The sequence below is a fragment of the Cyanistes caeruleus genome, chromosome 7 (genome assembly GCF_971803275.1).
Source record: "Cyanistes caeruleus chromosome 7, bCyaCae1.hap1.1, whole genome shotgun sequence".
Lineage (NCBI taxonomy): Eukaryota > Metazoa > Chordata > Aves > Passeriformes > Paridae > Cyanistes > Cyanistes caeruleus.
The window spans coordinates 30,015,231-30,037,434 of record NC_141707.1 but is presented as its reverse complement, the minus strand read 5'-3'; the positions used below and the strand labels follow the sequence as shown (position 1 = coordinate 30,037,434).

General features: G+C 41.0%; 1 protein-coding gene across 47 annotated transcripts in view; it reads left to right on the top strand.

Annotated features, from left to right (window-relative positions):
* CLASP1 (cytoplasmic linker associated protein 1) overlaps nucleotides 1-22,204 on the top strand; it is a 167,814-nt gene that overhangs the window by 141,300 nt on the left and 4,310 nt on the right. For 29 of the 47 annotated variants that reach the window (XM_086897376.1, XM_086897399.1, XM_086897365.1 and 26 more), the window contains 5 exons: nucleotides 8,066-8,216; nucleotides 8,850-9,096; nucleotides 9,854-10,044; nucleotides 11,696-11,824; nucleotides 21,958-22,164. In XM_086897376.1, the coding sequence (XP_086753502.1) occupies nucleotides 8,066-8,216; nucleotides 8,850-9,096; nucleotides 9,854-10,044; nucleotides 11,696-11,824; nucleotides 21,958-22,164 (925 nt within the window). Of the gene's footprint in view, nucleotides 1-4,398; nucleotides 4,516-8,065; nucleotides 8,217-8,849; nucleotides 9,097-9,850; nucleotides 10,045-11,695; nucleotides 11,825-21,957; nucleotides 22,165-22,204 lie in introns of all 47 variants that reach the window. The other 18 variants (XM_086897362.1, XM_086897371.1, XM_086897361.1 and 15 more) reach the window with 3 other exon arrangements.

Here is a 22,204-nt window from a genome sequence, read left to right as displayed (position 1 = left end):
CACCTGGCTTCTCACCAGCAGAGCTGTGGCCTGGTCTTTTGGGCAGCAGGTCTATTGCAACCAGGTGTTTTTCTGAAGCTGCACGTGCTACCCTAGAATATATTGGTCTACTCCAAAATCTTGTATTCAGCCAGCACTGACTCTTGGCTGCTGGGAATGTGGATGTTTTGCAGCATTAAAACTTAGAGCAGGGGAAATGACATTGTAAATAATATATTCTGGGACCATAGAAATACTGGAGGAAAGTAGCAAGCTGTTAGCTGGACAAGCTTGGTTCATGCTGGAAAAGCTTAAATTCTGCTGCCCTTGCCTGCCTGTCTCCTGTTCTTGACAGGTTGTGGAAGAAACATAAGGGGCCATGTTGGGTGAGGACTGCAGTTCATAGTACAGTATAGTAGTTTACATTGAAATCTGTTATCTACCCTTGTTACTTGCAAAACTCTCTGAAGGGATGCTTGAACATGTGAGTTCCAGTGTGTCAGGAAAAGTACAGGCATTTAGCATTTAATGAATAATTATACTAATTCCAGCAGCACAGGAATCATTGGGATTTCCTGAGAAAATTTTGAATATATAAATACATCTTTGTGACTTCTAAATCTGCTGTAATTCAAAACTAAACCAAGAGTTTGCCAGCCGAAGCCAAGTTGACTATTATAAGTTTTTTCCACAAAGGTTTCAAAAAGAAATTAAGTGGTGGAGTTTCAGGGGAACGGTTCCAACTATGTTGCTTCCTTTTTGACTAGCTTGAGCATTGTTGCCCTGCTGATTTCTGTCATGGGAAATTATTAACCGTGTCTCCCTGTGGTTACGTTGTGGTTTTGTTGCCATGTTTGCATGTGGCACTTACTTTATAATTCCACAACCTTTTACCATGCTTTTTGGGTTTTGCCATTGGGACACAATTGTTTATTGCCATTTCACTCACTGTTTTCTATTTGTCTTTGCTTTCTTCTCACCTCTTGATGTCAGGAGGAAAATATCAAAGTATTGATTAAAGCATACAATGTGCATTGTTGCTGTTGCTTTCTAGCATTTTGGGTTTAGAAACTGAAGGGTTTTTTTCCATGTGTTATTTTTTCTCAAGGGCTAGTCAGAGAGAGCATATAATTCCAGAGCATTCTGCCATGGATGTAGTTGGCCAGGAATTTCCTTTAGAAAACAATAATTCCTTCCATTTTCTATAGAGTTATTGGAGTTGTTTAATCAAAAATTTAGATGTCTTTTCGAGAAGTGTGTCCTGCTTCCTTGCTGGATTTAGTTATTCAAGAGTGATGTTTAAAAGTTATTCTTCAGTCATAGGTAAAGGTGGAAGCTGTTATGAAAGCTTTTTAAAATATTTGGAAGGGAGAAGCTGTACTTTTTTGTGGTGAGTACCCTCTAAGCTGTAACAGTGTCTGTAGATTTTTGCCATTTGTTGAAAAGGCAGTGGCAAGTACTGCAATTCAGGGATAGTAGCTTGTGATGCTCTGCTGGGCTGCATCCTTCTTGAAAATGTCTTGTGTAGCACACTTTGGGCATGTTCCTGACTTAAAGGGAGAATTTAGCTCTGGTTGTCCTTCTTTCAGAGAAGGGCCTTTGAAAGATGTGCTGACAGATTGTGGTTAAGTAGGGTATGCTGCAGTATTGCATTCTTTGGTATAGGTACTTCAGTGTCATGTTTCCACTTCAAATACTTGTCTTTTGCTATTCAGCATTGCTGTGAAATGTCACTTTCTCTCTACAAACTCAGAACAGAAGTATGCCCAGGTCATTCTGATAGCAGTATGAAAGGATGAAGATTCCTAGTTTCTTTGTGTAGTTCTCCTCCAAAAGTAGGCTTGGCTTTACATTTTCATGGGGCCTGCTGCCAAGGGTTTGTAGTCAGGTTGTGTATTCCCATTGCCTCATGGGGTGCTCCATGTGCAGGCCCTGCTTACCTTGTCCCTGCCCATGTCTTACATAGGCAGCCTGAGTGTAGTCAGTGGAAGGATTATCTCCGGTTCTTAATGCCAGCTTTGGATTTTAAGTTTATGCTTTCCTTGTATTTTTTTTCCTGGCTCACAGACTGGAGTAAAATCCAGAGGCATACATGTCTTTGGAGCTGGAATATGTGTAGAAAGGATGTTGGGGTCCTGTAGGAATGTGAAAATGCTGTGAAGCATAGCTGCTGTCCCATATTACTAATGGTTTGAGGGCAATATCCTCAACAAGTCAGCAAGATTTCATTGATACAGATTTACTGTATTATGTATGTATTCCAGATGACTGATTTTTTGGGAGTGTTGTGTGTGTGTATTTATGTGTATGTGTATTTGGGCTCTCTGGATATATTTTGTATGTTTTGGTTGAAGTGGACTCTGCAAAAGCTCATTTGCCTATCCAGATGATAACATCTGCTTAAGTATTCCCTGAAGTCTTCAGGAGGGTAGCATGCTTTCAGGGTCTTGGACAGAGTCTTTTCTCCTGCCTTCATTTACTCCCTCCAGTTCTGCTTCATGGTCACTATGACATATCCACTACATCTGTGAGTTACTTCTGCATTTGTATCTGTTTTGGGTTTTTTTTTCTTTAACAGTTTTAGTTTTTGGTGAGAGGAGTTATGGAAGAAAGATGTGCTTTCTGAAAAAGAAAACAGGGAAGGGCACTTGGAAAGACTGAAAATAATAAGAAAAATCCCCCAGACTTCAGTCTGAAAGGGAAGAATGTTTCCTAGGCAAAGCACAGATAAATGGCTCAGATTTGTGTTGGACAGGGAAAATCCTCTGAGATGTAATAAATTATGTTCTAGCACAAAGAGGAAAACGCTAAGTTGTGAAGTCCTTTGGTGTTAGACTACTGTTCTGAATGGTAAATTGACTTCTGCAAACTTAAATGTTACATTCAGGCTGGGAGTCTTCACCTAGAATTTTTTTGGAGTAATTGAAGGAATATCAAGTGAATACATTTGAAATGAGTTTCTGCCATTATTAGTAACCCAGAAGCCTGAGCTTAGTTTTGATTATTAAAAACGAATAAACAAAAATCACCCAAAATTAAAAAAAACAGTTTAGTCCTTCGAAGTTCTTTAGAAGAAATGTGTCAGTATAAAAGGCTATATTTTATCTGACTATGTAAGTTTACATGCTTGCTATTTCACTGATAGTAAAAAATACCATTAAAACCAAAATTTGACACTTTCAGTATTAAGCTGAGCAAGCAAAGGCATGGAAACAGAATTAAAATAAGCCACCCACTTTATACAGTAAGGACAAGCCTGCATTGTTTGGTGGCCCGTGTTCAGGTAGGTGAGACCTGAGCTGTGAGGCTTCTCATCAGCACTCTGGGAGTCTGAAGTATTTCCTTGATAATACTGGCATGTAATAGCTGTGGGATTTGATTGCTGGTTAATGAGTGAAAGTCTTGACACTGCTCTTCAGAGAAGTTTTCTAACTGGCTTTGCTGCTGTTTGCACTGGAGCAATTCTTGACTTGTTTGTCACTTCTCATGTGAAAGTATCTTTCACTTGCATAGATACAAATACAGCTATCCAAGATAATGTGCTGAAATGCAGTAGAAACAAAGTGGTGGTGTGAATACTCCACCAGCTCAAGCATCGATTCTCATTTAGAAGGTGATTCTGAAAACCATGTGCCATAATGGCAAAAGGACAAAAGCAGAGGTTAGACAAATTGACACAGGAATGAATGTTTTGACCCAAAGGCACAGGGTCATGCAATAACTTAAAGGGGCCTGTGAACGTTTTAGGAGTGATCTGAATCAACTCAGAGGCTGCTTTCACCCAATCTTTCCAGCTTTGTCTGCTGAGACCTGGGCGAAGTCCCATGATACATTTACACTCTAGACTGACTTTCACTTGCTGCATATTTGGGTTCAGTTTGAAACAGGTGAAACAGGATCAGATCTCAAGCCCTGCAAAGGTTTTCTGCTTCTGTAGGGCCTGATTGCAGGCTTTTATAGAGGCACCAGGAGACAAATTTTACAAGGTACCTTCAGGTGTCTAATAATAAAATAAATTCCAATTTTTCTTTCTTCCAGGGAAATCCTATTGCTTAGAAATACCTGCTTAGAGTTTGAATACATGTGTGGCCAGGGATTGTTTGCATAGAATATTATAAATGGAGTTGTTTATAGATGCTATATCCATTTGTAAAATCTACTGGTTAGTACAAGCAGGGACTGGATTTTTTGTGGATCATATTATGTTAGGAATAAAAATGGAAATTAATAATAAAGGCCAAAACAAAGACTTGTGAGGCTCAATGGAGTATTCTTGTTTAATTTTGTTTCTATTAATTTTTTTCTCTCTCCAAGGCAGCATGACAGCACTAAGCCACTCAGATTATAGTTTTCTTTTTTTTTTCCTCCCTCTCCTTTCTCTGTTTTTTCTCTCTTTTGTTTCTCCTCTGGTCACGGCAGTCGGCTCTGGGGTTGGAGTGCAGATGGGCTGTCGAAGCACCCCCCTCCCCTTTCTCAGCCTAACTCCATCCCCACTGCTCCTTCCCACAAGACTTTCAGACGCTCTTACTCTCCCAGGTAACAAGCTACCTGTTAAACCAACTTGTCTGAGGTGTCACAGTATTATTTACCTTTCACACCACGGGATTTGTTTAAATGTGGGACTTGCAGAGGCTTTGGTTGGAAAAGGAGAAGAGATGATGAAAGCTTTCAGAGAGCAAGGGTGATGGGCAGCCACTTGCTCACTGTTTGGGGAAGATGCAGCATACACATGGGAATAAAAAGAGGTGGGTTTTTCCAGACTCTTGCACCCATTCAAGAAGATGTCAGGGAAGATGCTTCACAGTCAGTTTCCAATGCAGAACACAGTTGCTGAGCACTTTTGGCAGGCACTGGTTGTGTTACGATACCAGAGGCAGGATCTTTCAATTTGGCTGCCCTGTGCATGTGGCACTCATGTACCTCCAGATGGACACATAGAGCTCAGGACTGACTTCACATAGAACTTTGCTTGTATAATGTGATGGTGAAACATCTTGGAAATTCGTAGTATTGAAATTAAAATTGCCCTTACCTTACCACAAGAATTTGAGTTTATCAATTGCAATTTTCTATCTATTCCTCCTCTTTTGCCCTGACGTTTTGTTCCAGTCTGCATGCAGCTCTTGGACTAAAGCTGTATGCTGGTTTAAAAAAAACCAACCTAACCTGAGTACAGATTTAATTTGTCAGATCTCTCTTAAATTCCTTGGATTTTTTACAGTTTAAACCCTGACAACAGACCATCTGTGAATGTGGTTTCTCTTGACTTAGATATGTCTGTTACCTGAGGACAGACTATATATAGTCTTTCCTTAAAGAAAAAGGTCCTAATGAAAAACTGTTGAAAGAAAAGTGAAGAATTTTTTCTTTGAGGGCTCAAAATTTGAGAACGTGTGGCATCTGAGAGAAGGTTGAATGCAGTAGTAGGTACCTCTGTGAATACCTGCAGAACTAAAAACTTTAAATTAATGTTCTCACTCTGCTTGGACATTGTGGAGATATCTGTGGAGGAGATCCATGTTGATTTTTGGAATAAAACTAGTTGAGTGTGTTTTTGCTGTTTTCTTTTATCTGACACCAAATAATAGGGTTTGGAATAATGTAACATACATTCCAGCCCAGAGCCTGAAAGTGCAAGGGCATGAGTTACTGTGTACTGCTTGAAGACACAGAACTGTGGATTACTTACACATAGTTTGGATTGGAAACTGAGTAACAATTTATGGAAGTAAAATGTATTTCATTCCAGACTGGACAATAGCCAAATTGTATCTTGGTAAACTTGGAGACAGCTGCATTGGTTTTGTGCAGCAGATGGAAAATAATGTTGTGACATCCCTAAACACTGCTCATCTCTACTCACTTCTTATTCATGCTGTGCCTTTCCTCTAGTTTTCTGCATGGGTCATAATTTTTTTTTCCCTTTTGTGCCTTTTTTTTTTTTTTTTCCTGAAAGGTGAGTGTAGTTCCATTTTACTTTTATTCCTCCCATTGTGTTGTCTGTGAAGTATTCCAGTGCACATACTGTCAGTAGAGACGTGTGTTCACATTGTAGAATTTTCATTCATGTAGAGCACAGCCATAATGTGACCTCCTACACAGGCTTATTCCTGACATATGAAATCACTGGATTCTTTAGATTTTTTTTAATAATGTGGGTTTGTGCTTTGACAAATGCATCAGATTGATGGCTCTGAGAAATTGCCTTAGTTCTTTAGCACTGAAGAGTCTGTCTTCTGATTGTTCTTTGGTAATAGTGTAGGGCGAAATTCATCCCTGAGGAAAGAAGTGATGATTTCAGCAGATTTATTGTCAGTATTATATTTGTGATTATTTCTTGGGTTTTCTGCCATGGATATAATTGTGTGACCTTTGCTAAGTCACATCATCTCTTGGTGTGAGTACACAGGTACAGTCACATGTATACCTTTTCAAAAGGTGGTTTCATTGCCCACTTCAAAGTTGTATGAAAAACCCTTTAAGATCTATGAATTAAACATACTTGAGCTCAAAATGTATATTTTTGAGATCATAGGAAACAAAGATTTTCCTGTTCCCAACTGGTATTTCTAAAGAACCTAAAAACTGCCTTGCCTTCTGTCTGGAAAGCCATCACAGTGCATTACTGTTGTTCAGCTGTCTGAAAAGCCTTGAATACTTTGACTTCTGTAGGTTTGTGAACAGCTTTTGTTTCCTGATCTTGCTCTGTTAAGTGATTTCTCATTCTCCCTGGCCTGCCAGACACTGTTTGGGGAGTTGTTCTTTGGTTTGTTTGCCAAAATACATGGTGCTGATGTTTGTGTGAGTGTAGTGCGAACACGTTGCTTGGGAGCCAGGGATTATGGCTATTTTCAGTGTGTTAATCCCGAAGGAATTGGGCAGCCAATCTTATCCTTTGTCTGAGGTTCCCAAGTTTCTTCCAGAAAAAAAGCTGTGGGTCTAGATATTTAGTAGATACTTAATATCCTACTTTTGGTTCCATTGAAAATAACAGCTGTTTATCCAGAATTCAGAAGGGATTTTCTTGTTTGTTTGTTTGGGTTTTCCCCCACCCACCTCATAGGCAATCTTCCTTTTGTGGAAAAGGAACACAACTCAGTTCAACCATCTGTGTCCAAGCCCCTCCTGACATTCTTCCCCAAATGTTATGAAATAGTAATTCACCACTGTAGGGAGCCACTTCTTGCCATTTATTGACAAACAACTTGATGTAAATGTCTGATTCAGTCTATTTGCTTCTGGCTCTACTGAGATCTGAGACTCTGCCAGAAATTGTTCTCTCTTGCTGGATCTATTAATTTAGTGATTGTCATGAAAACTCTACTTCTCCTAGATAGAGCAAAGCCCTGCCAGTAATACTTTTTCATTTTCTCAAAGCTTGTAGGAACTTCTCTTTAGCCAGATCTCTTAATATCATCTCCCCTTGCATGCAAGGCATTTTATCATGAGACTTAATTTTGGATAACTCCTCAAGGAATCCCAAAACTTTTGAGGATTTATGTTGCTGAGAAATTTCTAGGGAACAGATAGACTGCAAGAAAGTGTCAGATGAATTCCCAAACTTGGCCAAATACTGAAATGCTTTTTCTTATTAAGGCACTGTACAAGTGAGTTAGGTTTTATTACTTTATAAATTAAAATGGGCCTTGTTAGACTAAGGTTTATGTCAAGTTGCATTTTTCTTTCCATTTAAATCTGTCATAGTTTCATATATTATTAAACTTAAATTTCACTGATTTCATTTCCACCAGCTCTCACAACCCTTTGAGTTTTCATAGTGATTGATATTATTTTCCTTTTTAAAATACACCACTGCCACACTGGGGATAGGGTTTTTTGGTTTATAGAAGGTAGCACACTTACTGAATGTAAGAAACAATGGATCTGTTTTCCCTTCACTTACAGCAAAGTGTTCTCCTTTGAGGGGAAACTCTGACCTGAACTCTGTTTTGATTCCATCCATGTTGTGTTACAAGTCACTGTTAGAAAGGGTACTCCAGACCATCTGTCTCCAGCTTGTTTTTGTTAACAGTCAGAAGAGTATCCCAATTTCATTTGTAACATTTCATATACGTTTGGTCTTTAGTATGCTGGATTATGACACGGAGAACCTAAACTCTGATGAAATCTACAGCTCTCTTCGTGGAGTCACAGAAGCAATTGAGAAATTTAGTTTCCGTAGTCAAGAGGACCTAAATGAGCCAATCAAACGTGATGGGAAGAAAGACTGTGACCTTGTAAGTATTCCACTGATTAATGTCCCCAGATAGATGAAATTTTAGAACATTGTGATCAAACCTGTCTGTGGATTGTTAGTGTACAAAATCCAGTTATTCCTGCTGTATTCTTACAGATATCTTCTGCTTATTAGTTGTTAACTCCTTATACCTTAATTATGGGGTTTCACTGGCTGTTTCCCTTGGCTCCCTTTGAGCTCTGGCCTCCTGTGGAATGTGCTCACTGGGCTTCTGTGTGAGTCCCATGAAGGATGGAAACAGTGCTAGTATTCCTCAGGCTCAGCATGGCTCAGTGATGGCTTTTGCATGGAGTGTATCTAGTCAGGTCTGTTACGGGAAATGTTAGTTTTTAAAATGCATGGATGGTTTCCCTCACATGCTTAGGAGCTGTGATCACTCCAAGTGCACAGCTCATGTGGTATCTTATGCTCTAAGAGTGGTTACAGAAACTGTGATCGAGATATTTTTGAGCAGGTGTAGTTGTGCAAAAGAAAAAGATAGTAATCAAAGTTTTACTGAAGTATTATATATAAATAATACATGTGAATAATTCTGTGCCTTTGGGTGAACTCTAAAAATGCTACAGTTTCTATAGAATTTTGAACATTCATTTTTTCCCTCTGATTCCCCCAGGTGTCTCGAGATGGTGGCCTTGCCCTCCCTAGTGGTGATGTCCGTGGGAGCAGTGACATTGTGGAAGGCGGAAGGATGGCTCTGGATAACAAAACCTCCCTCCTGAACACGCAGCCTCCCCGCGCCTTTTCAGGGCCCCGTGCTCGGGAGTACAACCCCTATCCTTACGCTGACACCATTAACACTTACGACAAGACTGCCCTGAAGGAAGCAGTGTTTGATGATGACATGGATCAGCTTCGGGATGGTTTGTATCAGCTCACCTTGTAATGCTGCAGGCAGCTCACTGCCTCTCTGGTGTATTTGTGTATGGGTAGTGCCCTCAGATACGTGCCTGCCTGTGCATGTGTTGTGTATTACATTGCATCTGAGTCGAGGCTTGGTATGAAATACCCTTTGTTCTCATGTCCCAGCAGAACCTCATCTGTGGCTATTGAGAAAAAGTATTATACTGTGGTTTTGATTCTTGTTTGTCTGGGGTTTCCTGCAAACTGCTCCCTTAAGCATCCACATGCATCTGCTTTGGGACCTTCCCCTCTTCATGGCTGAAACGCCTCACTCAACAGCTTGTTGTTATTGAGTGCTTGACTTCATTTAAGTGCAGCTACACATCAGCTTTATTCTTTTGCAGTACACTGATGAGTCACTGTACTTTAATCTAAAGGTCATACATGTGACCACCGGTTTTGGGTGTGTATGTCTGGGAAAAACCACGGCAGTTCTCATCTTGTAGAAGTAATTGTTGGAACTGGAAGAAGTCCAGTTGTCAGCTCTTCCTGGTTCGTTAGAAGCCATGTGCAGATGCATGAGCCCTGCTATGAACTCAGGTTAAATTATGGGCTAGTCAGATTCTGTTGCCTGCTTGACTGAGGCCACCTGGAATTTGATGCATTTTTGGGGGGCCCCTTGTTACATGAACCTTATTCTGTAGAGGGTGAGAAATTTTGGCACCTTTGATCTTTTCCCCATTTCTCCAAATGATTTGCTGCCATTTGTCCTAGAAGTACCCATTGACCATTCGGATTTGGTGGCTGATCTTCTGAAAGAGCTCTCCAACCACAACGAGCGGGTGGAGGAGCGGAAAGGAGCTCTCCTGGAATTGCTAAAGATCACAAGGGAAGATAATCTTGGAGTCTGGGAGGAGCATTTCAAAACCATTCTGCTCTTGCTGCTGGAAACGCTTGGAGACAAAGATGTGAGATGTAGATTTTGTCTTAATTCTCCTGTACATTGCTTCATCTTGGGTTATAATTCCTACACACCAGTTTAAATGAAACCTGCCACTCATCAGTGATACTGCATTGCTCATTTTTTTCTTTTGAAGGTTGACAACTTAACTTTAGTTTTCACACTGTTCAGTGCTGAGTTTTCCGTTACTCCAAAATGTCCCAGTTTTCCCCCTCCCTCCAGAGTGTTACTAATAAATAGCTAGGAAATTGAACTAGAATCAGAAAAAAAGAAGTTCTAGTCAAGTAAAGAACTGTCAAGACTTCAGTTATTCTCTTCTGAGTTAGGATAAAGTTAAAAACTCTTAACTATTTTATGCCCATTCCCAGGAAGGAAAATAAAGGCATTTTAGAATAAATTAATTTTTTTTTCTCCTGTGTGGTTTAAAGACCCAGGGCATTAGATCTCAAGGGTTGGGTTTCTGTCTATTGTAAAAATGTTGTCAAGAACAAGCTGCTTTTATAGGAATCTTGTTTTGAAATGTAAAAAAAAAAAACTTTGTTATTATCACAGCTTTATGTTTGGTAGTTGATTAAAGTGGTAATTTACAGGCTAGGCTTTTTTCCATTTGGGGATATTTGTTTAGGTTGCAGCATAATGCTATTTGGTAAAGGCTCAACACCCTACTGCATGTTCACATCAGAGCCACACTCCATCTGAACATTATAATACTGAGGCTTCAAAGCACTCACAGTTCTTTATTTTGTTTCATCTGATTCAAAAATCTATTATATTCCTTATACTCCTTGCAAAATATATGTCATGCTCTCAGAAATGTTAATTCTGAGGCAGGATAGGTGGCTGACATTGTCTCAGTCATTGTTCTTAAGCATGAGCTGCTCTAGTTCTACATGTTGAATGATAGCACCATCACACAAGTATCACAGGGTCTGGTGACTTTGTCTTAAGTACATGTGAATTGTGCTACTGTATGAATTTTGCAGATGAATAGCAAAGCACATATTTTAAAGGCTGAGGATGAAGTAAAGTATGTATTCCTCTGCTGAAATAATGAAATCTATTTGGAGTGGCCACAGGTCAAAAATTTAGTGTAAGTTATGAAATTGAAACAGGTGTTATAAATCTCTTCTGCTCATGAGTTTTTGCTATGAAGGATGAAGACGTAGGTCAGTGTTGGCTACAGTAACTCAAGTCCTTGAAAGTAATTTCCCTAGGAGTTACAGGAAGAGTCAGTTTTACTGCTTTAGTACATGAGAAACATTGTGGCACAGATGGAGCCCAATTTGAGATCTGCCAAGCTGAGCAAAAAGGAAAGGCAAAACATACATGATCTGACCTTCTTTGTAGATTGATGTAATGCTGATGTCCTCCTGTGAGTACAAATTTGTACTTCATTGCAAAAAGAATATAGGCTTTATGAAAATAGTCATTCTGATTCTTGTATATGTGAGAAGATTAATTTTATGTGGCTTTCTGTGCAAGAGCAAGCAAGGAGCCCAATTCTGAATTTTGTTGCATTGATTCCACTGCTTATTCCACTGGAGCTGGTAGTGTAGGGAGCCCTGTGAATTTCTGGCAAGCCAGGAGAATTCACTTCAAACCATGATTTTGAGAAGCATCTTTTTCTTATCTTTTTCTATTGTCTGTTTTTCTCACAGCATTCAATAAGAGCCCTGGCGCTGCGAGTCTTGCGGGAGATCCTGCGGAACCAGCCGGCGAGGTTTAAGAACTATGCGGAGTTGACTATCATGAAAACACTGGAAGCACATAAGGATTCCCACAAGGAGGTGAGTGAACCTTTCAGCTACTGGGAAAGCAATATGGACCTGCAGAAGAAATGTAGGACCTGTGAGACTTAACAGGCAGATGTGTTGAGCCATCCTGACAGTGGAACAAATCAGTATTAAGTCTCCCAAGTATGAAGAGATAGAATTTTTACATGCTGAAACAGTGAGGAAAAAAGTGGAGACTGTGAGAGCTATTTATGTGTACTTGGAGCTGTCTGGAGTGGTATGCCACTGTTTGTTAATTTCCCAGGACTTCCCTGCTCATTCTGGGAGAGGTTGAGACACTGTGTGAAAAAAGTGCATGTTTAATTACTTTTTAGAGCATGCTGGGGGCACTGTGCTGCCTCTGTGTGTACAGGTAAGAATACAAAATGTACTGGAGAACACAAAGGCTGTATTTAAGCAGAATTGTGTGTGAAAACTGAATGGTGAAATTGGGCTGTGCTGGAAAATTGGGAACTGGTCAGTAACAGGAGAAAATGGACAAAGGCCATGCTGCAGTGGCAGAGGAAGAAGCAAAAGGAAGGATGAATTATATTTTCCTTTTTGTAAGAGAACTCGTATACAAAACTGAAAGTATTCTGAAATAAAGCAAGAATAAAGGATAACATTTTAAGTAGATCAATTCAAATTACATTTAAAGTTAAACTTTTTAGATTGTTTTCCAAGTTGGATCTTTTAATCTACCTTGTGCATATTGGAAGTTTGAAATAAACCTTCTGAAAAGTGCTACCAGAATTTCCCTATCGGTCTGTGATGGTTTTATTACAAAAGTCCTTGGTTTGAAATCTAAGGCATTTATACTTCTCTACAAAAGGATTATTCTAAATTAGCAGTTTTAGGCACCTCTGAAGATATTTGGCCATGAAAAGATGATTAAAATAGACCAGACTGCTCCAGAGCATTGGGGGGCTGACACAAGGTTATTTTAACCGTGGGTAGCAGACACTGTACTGTTTGAAAATCAAAACAAGAAACACTCTCAGGGAAGGAAAATAACAGTCTGGATTTCTCTAAAATGCAGAAGTAGAAAATATTTAATGCTTTAATGAATGAGGGCTGCCCTACTCTGCCTACCTTCTTCTTGATTTAGTGCCTTTGCACCCCTGTCATTTTCAGTTCAGAGTAGTAAGAAGCAGTTGTAAATTGATTTTCTGATAAAGCAGTCAGACAAAACACTATGTTCTGAAGGAGCGCCTTTTACTGGCAAGTTTTCCTGTTTGCATGCTTGTCAGCTCACCTTGACTCAGTGCTCTTTGTATTTTTTTTTTGGGAATCCTCCAGAACTAAAGTTTCTAGCAGGACTTTTCCAGATTGTCCCTGGCATTGTTTTTAGTGCCCCTCAGAATTCACTGTTCTGGGGGACTGGTGGGTTTTACAGAAATCATGAACAATGTTGAAAACACCATGCTTTATGCCTCTGCATTCTTGTGATGTGGAAAGATTCTTTGGGATTTGCATGAGGTGCCTCCCAGAGAAAAGCAAGAAGGATAAACCAGGAATAAGAGGTGGGAGTTCTGGCACTTCTTTATAGAATAATTGAGCTGTACAGTGCTCAGCAAGTAGCTACTGTGCTGCACATAGTGTGGCTTTGATTTGCCATGGTTTTGCACAGCATCTTCATAATGAGACATCAGCTGCTGCAGTGGGACCTTTGGGTGACAGCTGTCACAGCAGGACACTGCAGGTATATTCCTGTTTTGCATCTGTTGCACATACAGCACAGCTATGTCAATTGGGGCACTAGTTCTGGATTTTTCATTTTGTGTATGAGTGTTTTCTGATCCCTGTGTACATGAGGCTCTCAGAACCATGATGCAGCCCAGGAAAGGCATCATCTGTCCATCAGTAGTTTGAGGATATCGGCATTCCTGAAGTTATGGAAGGTACCTGCACTTAAATATCCACATGAGCTAGGCTAAATATATACCTGTGAATATGCTTGAAGTAGTTTTACCTGTAGTTGGGACTTGCTGATTCAGTTAAGTCTGTGAAAAATTAACTGAGAGATCATTTGGGCTGGCTCAGTTGGTCAAACTTATAGCCTAGAGCCAGAAGGTCACAAATTCCCTTCCTGTGGTGGCCCTCCAGCTCACTCCCACTGCTGACTTTGCAGCACTGCTCTTTCCAGCAGGGGAGGAGGATGCTCTTTAACTGGATCTTACTGAGCAGGAGATTAAGTGAGGATTCACCAATTTGTGAGTGAAGGGCAGTTTCAAAGGATAGCTGAAGAGGGAAAGAAAGTTCTGAGCAGTCTGTTCTACAGCTTGCTTTCTCACTATATCAGAGCAGTATTAAAGGTGCACTCTCCTTAAACTACATAAAATCCAATCTTCCCCTAGACCGTAAGAACTATTTCAAGGATAGCTGGTATATAATTTAGTTGGGAAAGGGTTAATCTTTATTTCAGTGATGTCCTGATGTCACTCCAGTTTGTTCTGTTTCTGAGCTGCTTCTGCCTTGTAGCAGAAGACAAAGGTGATCCTTGGTTATGAATTGGTAATTTGGTGTTAACAAGCTGTGTAAGTTAGCAGAAGATGTCTGTTTTGAGCAAGCTGTATCTGTTTCAGTCTTTCTTATCTGAATTTCCCCTTCAGCACAGGGACTGCTAATTGCTCCTGCTACTGCATTTGCTACTGCTCACATTTTCAATTATACCCACAGAGACTCAATCTAAAGTGATCTAGCAAAGAGAATTTGAAGAGGAGCAGACTGGGTACTGTCTCCAAGAAGTCATAGTAAGTGGTAGTTCTTTGGAAATCAGGAAGGTTTGTTTGTCTACGCAAATTCCAGTATTGCTGTTGTTCAGCATGGCCAGGAGTGACAAAAAATATATTCACCAACCAGCAAATATCACCCCCTCCTCCAGTTGAGTGCTGATATCTAGTTCAAGTTGTTTTTTTTGTTTTTTAAAACAGGAAAAGGTCTATGATTTTATTCAAGATTACATAGTTGGAGGTATCAAAACAGTGGTAGCAAAGATATTTTGGGATGCCTGGATACCTGGCTGTTTTTCCAAGTCCAAGCAGAAGTCTTCAGACAGTTGGGTCTTTGCCGTGGCTAAAAATCATCTGCCTTCTGTTGCTGAAGGCGAGGTCTGGGATCAGCAGAGCTGATCAGCACAGCTGAGAGCACCACATTTCCCCCCAGGGATATGAGAGAGGAAAGGTTGGTACATGGAGTTGGAGCTGAGTCACACCTTGTTGTGAGTGCAAATGCAGGAGATTGGCAAAGCACAGACCTCAGTAACAGGTCACAATTAATGTAACCCTAGGCTACAGAGTAGAAGGCTCTGGGTTGGGATTCATGTTTAGTTTGCCTTTTTTAACTTTGTCCCATTTTCATACTGTTTGTAGTACAACAGTCTGTTCGATGCTGTTGATTTAATGGGGTGATGTGAAGAGTCAAGCCTGCTTCAGTCATAACTGGAAACATTTAGGGGGGTTGACATGTAAATGCCTTTTACTTACTTGTGGAGCACTAGAACATAATTGAAGTTGTGGATGATATTAAATCTTGTTGATTTTTATCAGACTTTGTTTGGAGTTATTTGGAAGAGAACCATCTTTCTGTTGCCAATTAGTTAATATTAACTCATTTGTTCCAGTGCAGTTACTCACCCATAGCTAAGGAGAGATGCTGCTTGCTGACCCAGTACCACAGATATGACATTGCTTCAGATTCATGCCAACAAAATGAGGATAATTTCTTATTATTGAGTATTTTAAAACAGAAATAGTTTAATATCTTGGAAATTAGCATCAGAGTGAAAAATCATAGGATAGCTAATTCCGTGCTTCTGTCTCTGGCACAAAGCCTATGGACTTAACTGATGTATGTTTTCTATGTGTAAGGAAAGGATGCTGTGCCATATCTTAGATATGTAATTTCTGGATATTGTGATATAGGAGGTCCATAAGCATAATTGGGATGCTTATTGTACATTATTGTACATTCTTTGTTGTAACTCTCTAAAAGAGGGAGAAGAAGAGAAAAAAAATCAGTTAACCATTACCTGTAGATAACTTTTATAATCTTGTTGAGTGCTTTTAGATTGGCCTCTGACATTTATATACTGTAATTGTCCTCTGATGATGGTATGATCTGTGTAGGTTTCTGCAAAACAAAAAGCACCAAATGATCATAGCCTTGAAGATTAATTGTTACCTATGCCATGCTGGAAGCTTCCAAGTGCCGCAAGTGGGCAGTCATTAATGTTTCATAATATGTTTATGTGCCTTTTTCTGTTTCCCAACACATTTCAAATGTTTAGTGCCCAGGAGAAGCAGTGTAATCTACTTCATCTCTGAATCCTTATAAAAATCAGACTGCTTTTTCATCTGCTTAGCACTCCCCATTGCTGAGTCCGCTTCCTGCTTTGAAACCAAGTCCATAATTGTTTGTTCCTGTCTGGATCAGACTGTAAAGCCTTCAGGGATGGGAGTTGGCCTGACTAGGTACTGGTAAACCTCCATCCCCTCCAGCTTAGATTATATAGGCTTTAAGTAACCACCTCTAGATGGCAAAAATTGGCTCAAAAGCACAGCCACATGCCTCGTAAGCCTGTAAGCAAAACCTTCTTCTCCTTAATACACTTCTCTGGTGTTTCACAATGGTGTACAAAGCCTCTAAACTTTCAGTGGGGCTTTGCCTGCACTGCCTCATCCTCTACAGCCTCCTGCAGAGACACCATAACTAGCAATCATGGCAAAGTACTCCACCTTAAGCTCCTGCGGGAAGCTCTCATCCAGGTCCTGCTTTGCTGAGATCCCTGCATGTTACACTGATGCCCTGTGTAGCCTATGAACCTGACATGATCTGCCTTAGGGGAGTCAGGACATTTTTCTTTCCTTAGTTGTCAGTACTTTGTGTGTCTTTAAAGTGGAAATGAAACTATCAAAACCTGTAAGCTGGTTGCTGCAGCCGGCAGGCAGCAAACAACATGTTAATGCATGGAGTAATAGCTGAGCAGAAGAAAATGAGTGGAAGAGATGGAGTCTGAGTTCTGGCTGTCTTAAGTGAACAGGATCCTGTGGCTGCAGTGCGCTGTGAACCAGGTAAACCAGTGGAAATTGTCATCCAAAGTTTGTCCAGCAAATCTTGTAGAACTTTGGTGATTCCAATGTGCTTTTCTATTAGAAGGCAAGGATCTCTGGCAGGCCACTGTCTTGATCACACTAATACTGAATGTCAGCATATCCCCTCACACTGAAATCAGGAAGCAATTGCCATGCATATTCCTGGGACTGCCTGACCCATTTCTTTGAAGTTTAGCCCTTGGTAGCATTAAGGAAGACATTGCTAGAGGTGAACAGCTTTCTGTGTGCTACACCTTGCTGGCTTTGTGCATGTGAATATGGTTTCTTCCCTAAAGCAAGCTGGGTGGAAGTATAAAAACTTGTCTTTCTTGAGACTCACTATAAAGGTCTTGATGCATCACAGATGTCTTTCAAGGAACCCACCAGCACACAGAGCTTATGTTATGCCAGCAGAAGTCAGGCTGAATCTAGTCACCAGTGTGTAGAGCTCAAGGTAAGCCTTTAGAAAGGAGTAAAACCTGCTGCTTTAAGGGCAAGAGCTATCTCTTAGATCTGCATTCCAGGGCTACCTGCCCTGTGTTGAATGATGTCAATCTATCCAGTTCAAGCCATGGTTTGCTCTAAGCTTTTACTAGGAGGTAAAATAATGTTTGTGACATCCCTTACACACAGTTTAGTGTCTTTGCTTTCAAAGAAGGCTCTCTATCATCTTGTCTCATAGCCACCCTTTTGAACCTGCTGTTTCCAGCTGCCACCATCATTTGGTGACTTTTCTACTTTTCTTTTGTACATCTGAGATTCCTAAGAATAATTATATGAGGTCAGGCAAAAAAATTGCTTTGCTTGACACCCTACCTGACTGACTAGCAAGAAGCAAGCATACAGTGATGCTTCCCTGTGGATATCCTTCCCCCCTTGCAGCTGTCTTAAAGTCTTTCCCTGTGAATGGTTCTGCCTGCCTCCTTGTGTGTGTTGGCTTTTTTTTTTCCCTTTGGTTAACTTGTCTGACTTTTAATCCTCCTGTGTCTGAGCACGTAGCAATCAGCACCCTTTCATTTCTGTGAGCTTAAAGGATAGATTATATAGACACTACTTATTGTGGTGTCACTGCTAGTACGAGCCTTTCCTGTCACTTCCCCATGTGTATCTGTTGATCTTGCCTTCAAAGCTGGGAGGAAGACCTGTTCCTTGATCCTGTTTATTCCTTTCTCCCACTCCTTTTAAGGTTGTTTCACTCTGCTGGTCAGGTTAAAGCCCTGATTAAGAAAGATACTTGATTTTTTGATATTGTAAGGTATGTACAATTTGCAAGGCACAAGCATTGTGCCTCATGGCAAAATGTCTTTGCTGAACTCTATTACAATTGCATGTTTTTGTTGCCAAATGACCTGGCAGGTTGTATCTTTTGGTAATGTACTTCCCTCTGTTTGGAAATGCTGCTGATTTCTCTGGCAGTGCCAGGTGAGTGGGACTCCGAGCCCGTTGGGTAAATACTGAGAGCCCCTGGTGGGATGCAGAGTCTGTCTGGGTGGCTGAATGTTTTGTTTTGCCAAAGCCAGGAGGCAGGATAGGGCTGGTAGTTACATTGCAAAATCATGGCATTTGGCTTCCTGTGCCAGCAGGGATGAGTTTTTCTCTGTCTCAGCATCAGCTGGTATTGCCCTACCCCTTCCTTTGCCCTGTCACCTTCTGGTGCTTCCCCAGGGAGCCAGGAGCCAGTTACCTGCAGAGGCTCTCATCCACACAAGGATGTAAGCACATGCTGGAATCCCGTTGATGTCGGTGAGACTTGAGCATGTTGTTAATCACACACTCGGGGTTTGCTGAAGTGTGGCTGAGCTGCAGGCATTGTCCCCCAGATGTGCTCATGGGGGGCTTGGAAGTCTCCCTGGTGTTGTCACATTTACAAGCTCCTGTCATGCTGGACATGTGTAATGCATCCTCCTGTGTTCAGGGGGAAGGCAGTGCAGGGAGAAAGGATGTGAAATAGCCAGCCTCTGCCTAAATGTAGTCACATCTGTGCTAGAACTGGGCAGCAGTGCTGAAAGCACGATCATCAGGGCCATAAATAATTTCTGTACCTTCACAACTTCCCTTGCTCACTTTTTAATGGGCAAAATATGTGTGACCTTTGTTGCTGTTGAACCTTTGCTTATTTTGTGAAAAATTATCACTGTATTTTAATGCTCCTTATACATGGAATTGGTTAATAGACTTTTTGTCTTATGCACTTGTTTCATACCTTCAACATAATAGGCATAGTAAACTGTGTGAAAACAGGATATGGAGCTGAAACCCAGATAGAATATTCATTAAATTTTTCATCTTCTCTTTTTTTTTTTTCGTGGTAGTGTGTTTGAGATCAGAGTCTAGCCATAGGTTTATACTAAAATATTGTTGCTTTTTTATCAAGTAGGATACCAAGAGGATATAAGTTTTAATTTTTTTTTTTACAATTTTGTTTAAGTGTGTTGTGATATATGTGAAAGCTTTTCTTTCTGAGAGTGTCTGAAAACACTTCCCAACAGTGTTTGGCGTTGCTGCAGAACAAAATCCTAAGTGGCCTGTGTTCAAATAGAAATATTCAGGAGTTTTTAGCTAGTGGGTTGCTAGTGGATAGTTAAATTGATGGTAAAGTATCAGGTAAACTCTGTAAGTTTGTGCTTTCCATCCTTTGTGGAAAGTAAACATCAGAAGCTGCAGTGCCAGGAATTGGATTCCTTTAGAGACCCTCTGGGAGCTCCTGACTTAATCCACTCTAGAAATTCCACTCTGGGCTATCAAAGACTGGCATCAGGCTTTCCTTAAGTACTTGAGTGTTTCTCTTCTTTCCCAACAAAATCACGCAGTGCTGGCTCCTAAGCTAGTACTAACTTATGTGGAAAAATATTAACTTTCATGCTTCTCATGTGTGAAATTGAAGAGAAATTAGCAAAGAAATAGCTGGAAGAGGGAAAACTTGCTGTTAAGTGGGAAAGCAAGCATTCTGTTCTGCATGGCTACTCACAGATCTTTCAGGAAGCGTTTTTTTTAATACTGACCACATTGTGAATTGCCATTCATTTTGGAATATGTTTTAATGTTATAATTAAATTCTGAGAAAGGCCTGAAGTAAACGGAGCACTTGGACAGCTTTACTTGTGTAAGTAGGGCACTGGTACAGAAGCAGTCCAAAAATCTCAGGTTGCTTTACCATCCTGCCCATATCTTGCCTGCATGCAATATTTGTGCTGTGTGAAGTGTGAGATCACATTCACTGTTGGATCTGCCTTAGAGAATGCCAAAAGCCAAGTGGATGAGTTCTGCTGTTTCCTGGGAATACAAGTGTCTTGTGTCATTCCTGTTTCGGGGAGGTAGCTGTCAGCATGAGTGGAAGATGAATGTTAGCAGCATGGCTATGATGCTGTGGGTAAAGGCTGTGTACGTGCAGATGATCCCTTCTGGTCACTATTAATTGCTGTTATCTTAGAAGTCAATTGAACTTTGTGTTTGGTAGTCCATGGACTAAGATAAGCTTCCAGCTACTCCTTGTTCATGCATTATCTTCCACAGTTGCTTAAAAATAATGAAAGCTCACCTTCTTTTGAGGCTTTGATAGAGCTACATCTGCCCATAGGTTGCCTTACTCAAAAAGAAATCCCCAAGTTTGATGCCATCACAGTGTGTGGGAAAGGAGAACAAGGCAAATTCAGCAGCCATGGCTTCAGTCTAAGTGGCAGACCTGTGGTTTGATTTATTTGCTGTGTTGCAGATTGCCTGGGACAGATTTCCTGGTGCTGGTTTCAAAGTGTTGACTTCAGACAATTCCAGGTAGTTCAGTTTAGGAGGAGGTAGAGAATTGGTGCTGGGCACCTGAGCCTCCCACACAACCAGAAAAGAGGTTTAATGTTCCTGGGCTCAGTTAGGGGCTTCCTGGGACTAGCTGGAAGATCCCAAACATGAGGATTTGTGAATGCTTCTTTCTTCTTAAAGTTGAGGTGTTGGATTTAAGTCTGTCCATGGGAGCATCTCTGTCTGTTCAGGATTTACCCTCCCTTTAAAGTAAGCCCTGAGGAGAGGGGAGTGAGAGAAGATGGGAAAAAGCATCCTCCACCTTTTGTGTTGTAACAAGAACATGAAGAGCAAAGAGTGTGTTATTTGTGGCCAGGAAGAGTGCAGCCAAGAGGAAGCTTCATTTTGTTGCCTGGCAATTAGCACAGACACTTGAAAAAAGAAAACCTGCCTTCCCATCCTGTTCTTTTTTATCCAATTACTGCAGAATGTAAAATTAATAAATTCTCTTGGGAGAAGAGACCAGATTTGGGTCTTCTTTGAACTAGCTGTCCTACCTGCTAGGGAAGAGTGAAAGTTGTGAATCTGCTTTCTCTCAGGGTAGAGTTGAATTTAGCATCATCCTTGCTTTGTGTGACTGCTTTACATTGTGGGCTTGTTGCAGAGGGTGGGTGCTGCTGCTGTTCCACTTGTTCTTCCCCAATTTTGTATGGTGATCCCAGTGCTGCCTTGAATGGGTTACATATGCTGAGAGCAAAGCTGCCTGGTCATGGCCTCCCTAAAGCCTGTTTGTGTCTGTGACCTGGATTTGACTGCAGTGTAGTTCAGCTGGGAAGGGGCAGGACACAGCTGCCATGGGTGTCTCAGCATGGGCACAGGGCACTCAGCACTGAGGAGCACACTGAAAACTGCAGCAGGCCATTGGTGGTAATGGTTAAGGAGATACATCTTGTGTCAGTCTAAGCTGGTGAGTTTAGGTTCTTTGACCTCCAGTGGCTGGAGAGATGTCATGCTCTTGCTCCTCCTGGTCTGGGAGTGCCTGTCTGTTTTGGGTGACAGATAATTTTTTCAAACTAACCACAACACTAACACAGTTATGTTAGGCAGGAAGGACTTCTTGCCACTGGCTGGAACAAAGATGTCACTGGAGACAGAGGATGTGAATTCTCAAGAGTCAGTTGTCCCTCAACTCACGAGAGCCTCGTGCAGATCTGTTAATGAACATCCCCAAGCATTTCCTGGCAGTCACTCGGAGCACACCAGCAATGGTGGCTGTCAGGTGTGACCTCATTAACATTAGAGTTTGTTCTACTTTCATTTCAGGTCGTCAGAGCTGCTGAAGAAGCTGCTTCCACCCTGGCGAGTTCCATCCACCCTGAGCAGTGCATCAAGGTGCTTTGCCCCATCATTCAGACTGCAGATTATCCAATTAACTTAGCTGCCATCAAAATGCAAACGAAAGTCATCGAGAGGATTTCCAAGGAATCGTTGCATCAGCTCCTACCCGATATCATTCCTGGGTTGTTACAGGTACAGAATGCCATGTCACTGCTCCTGAGCACAAGCCACC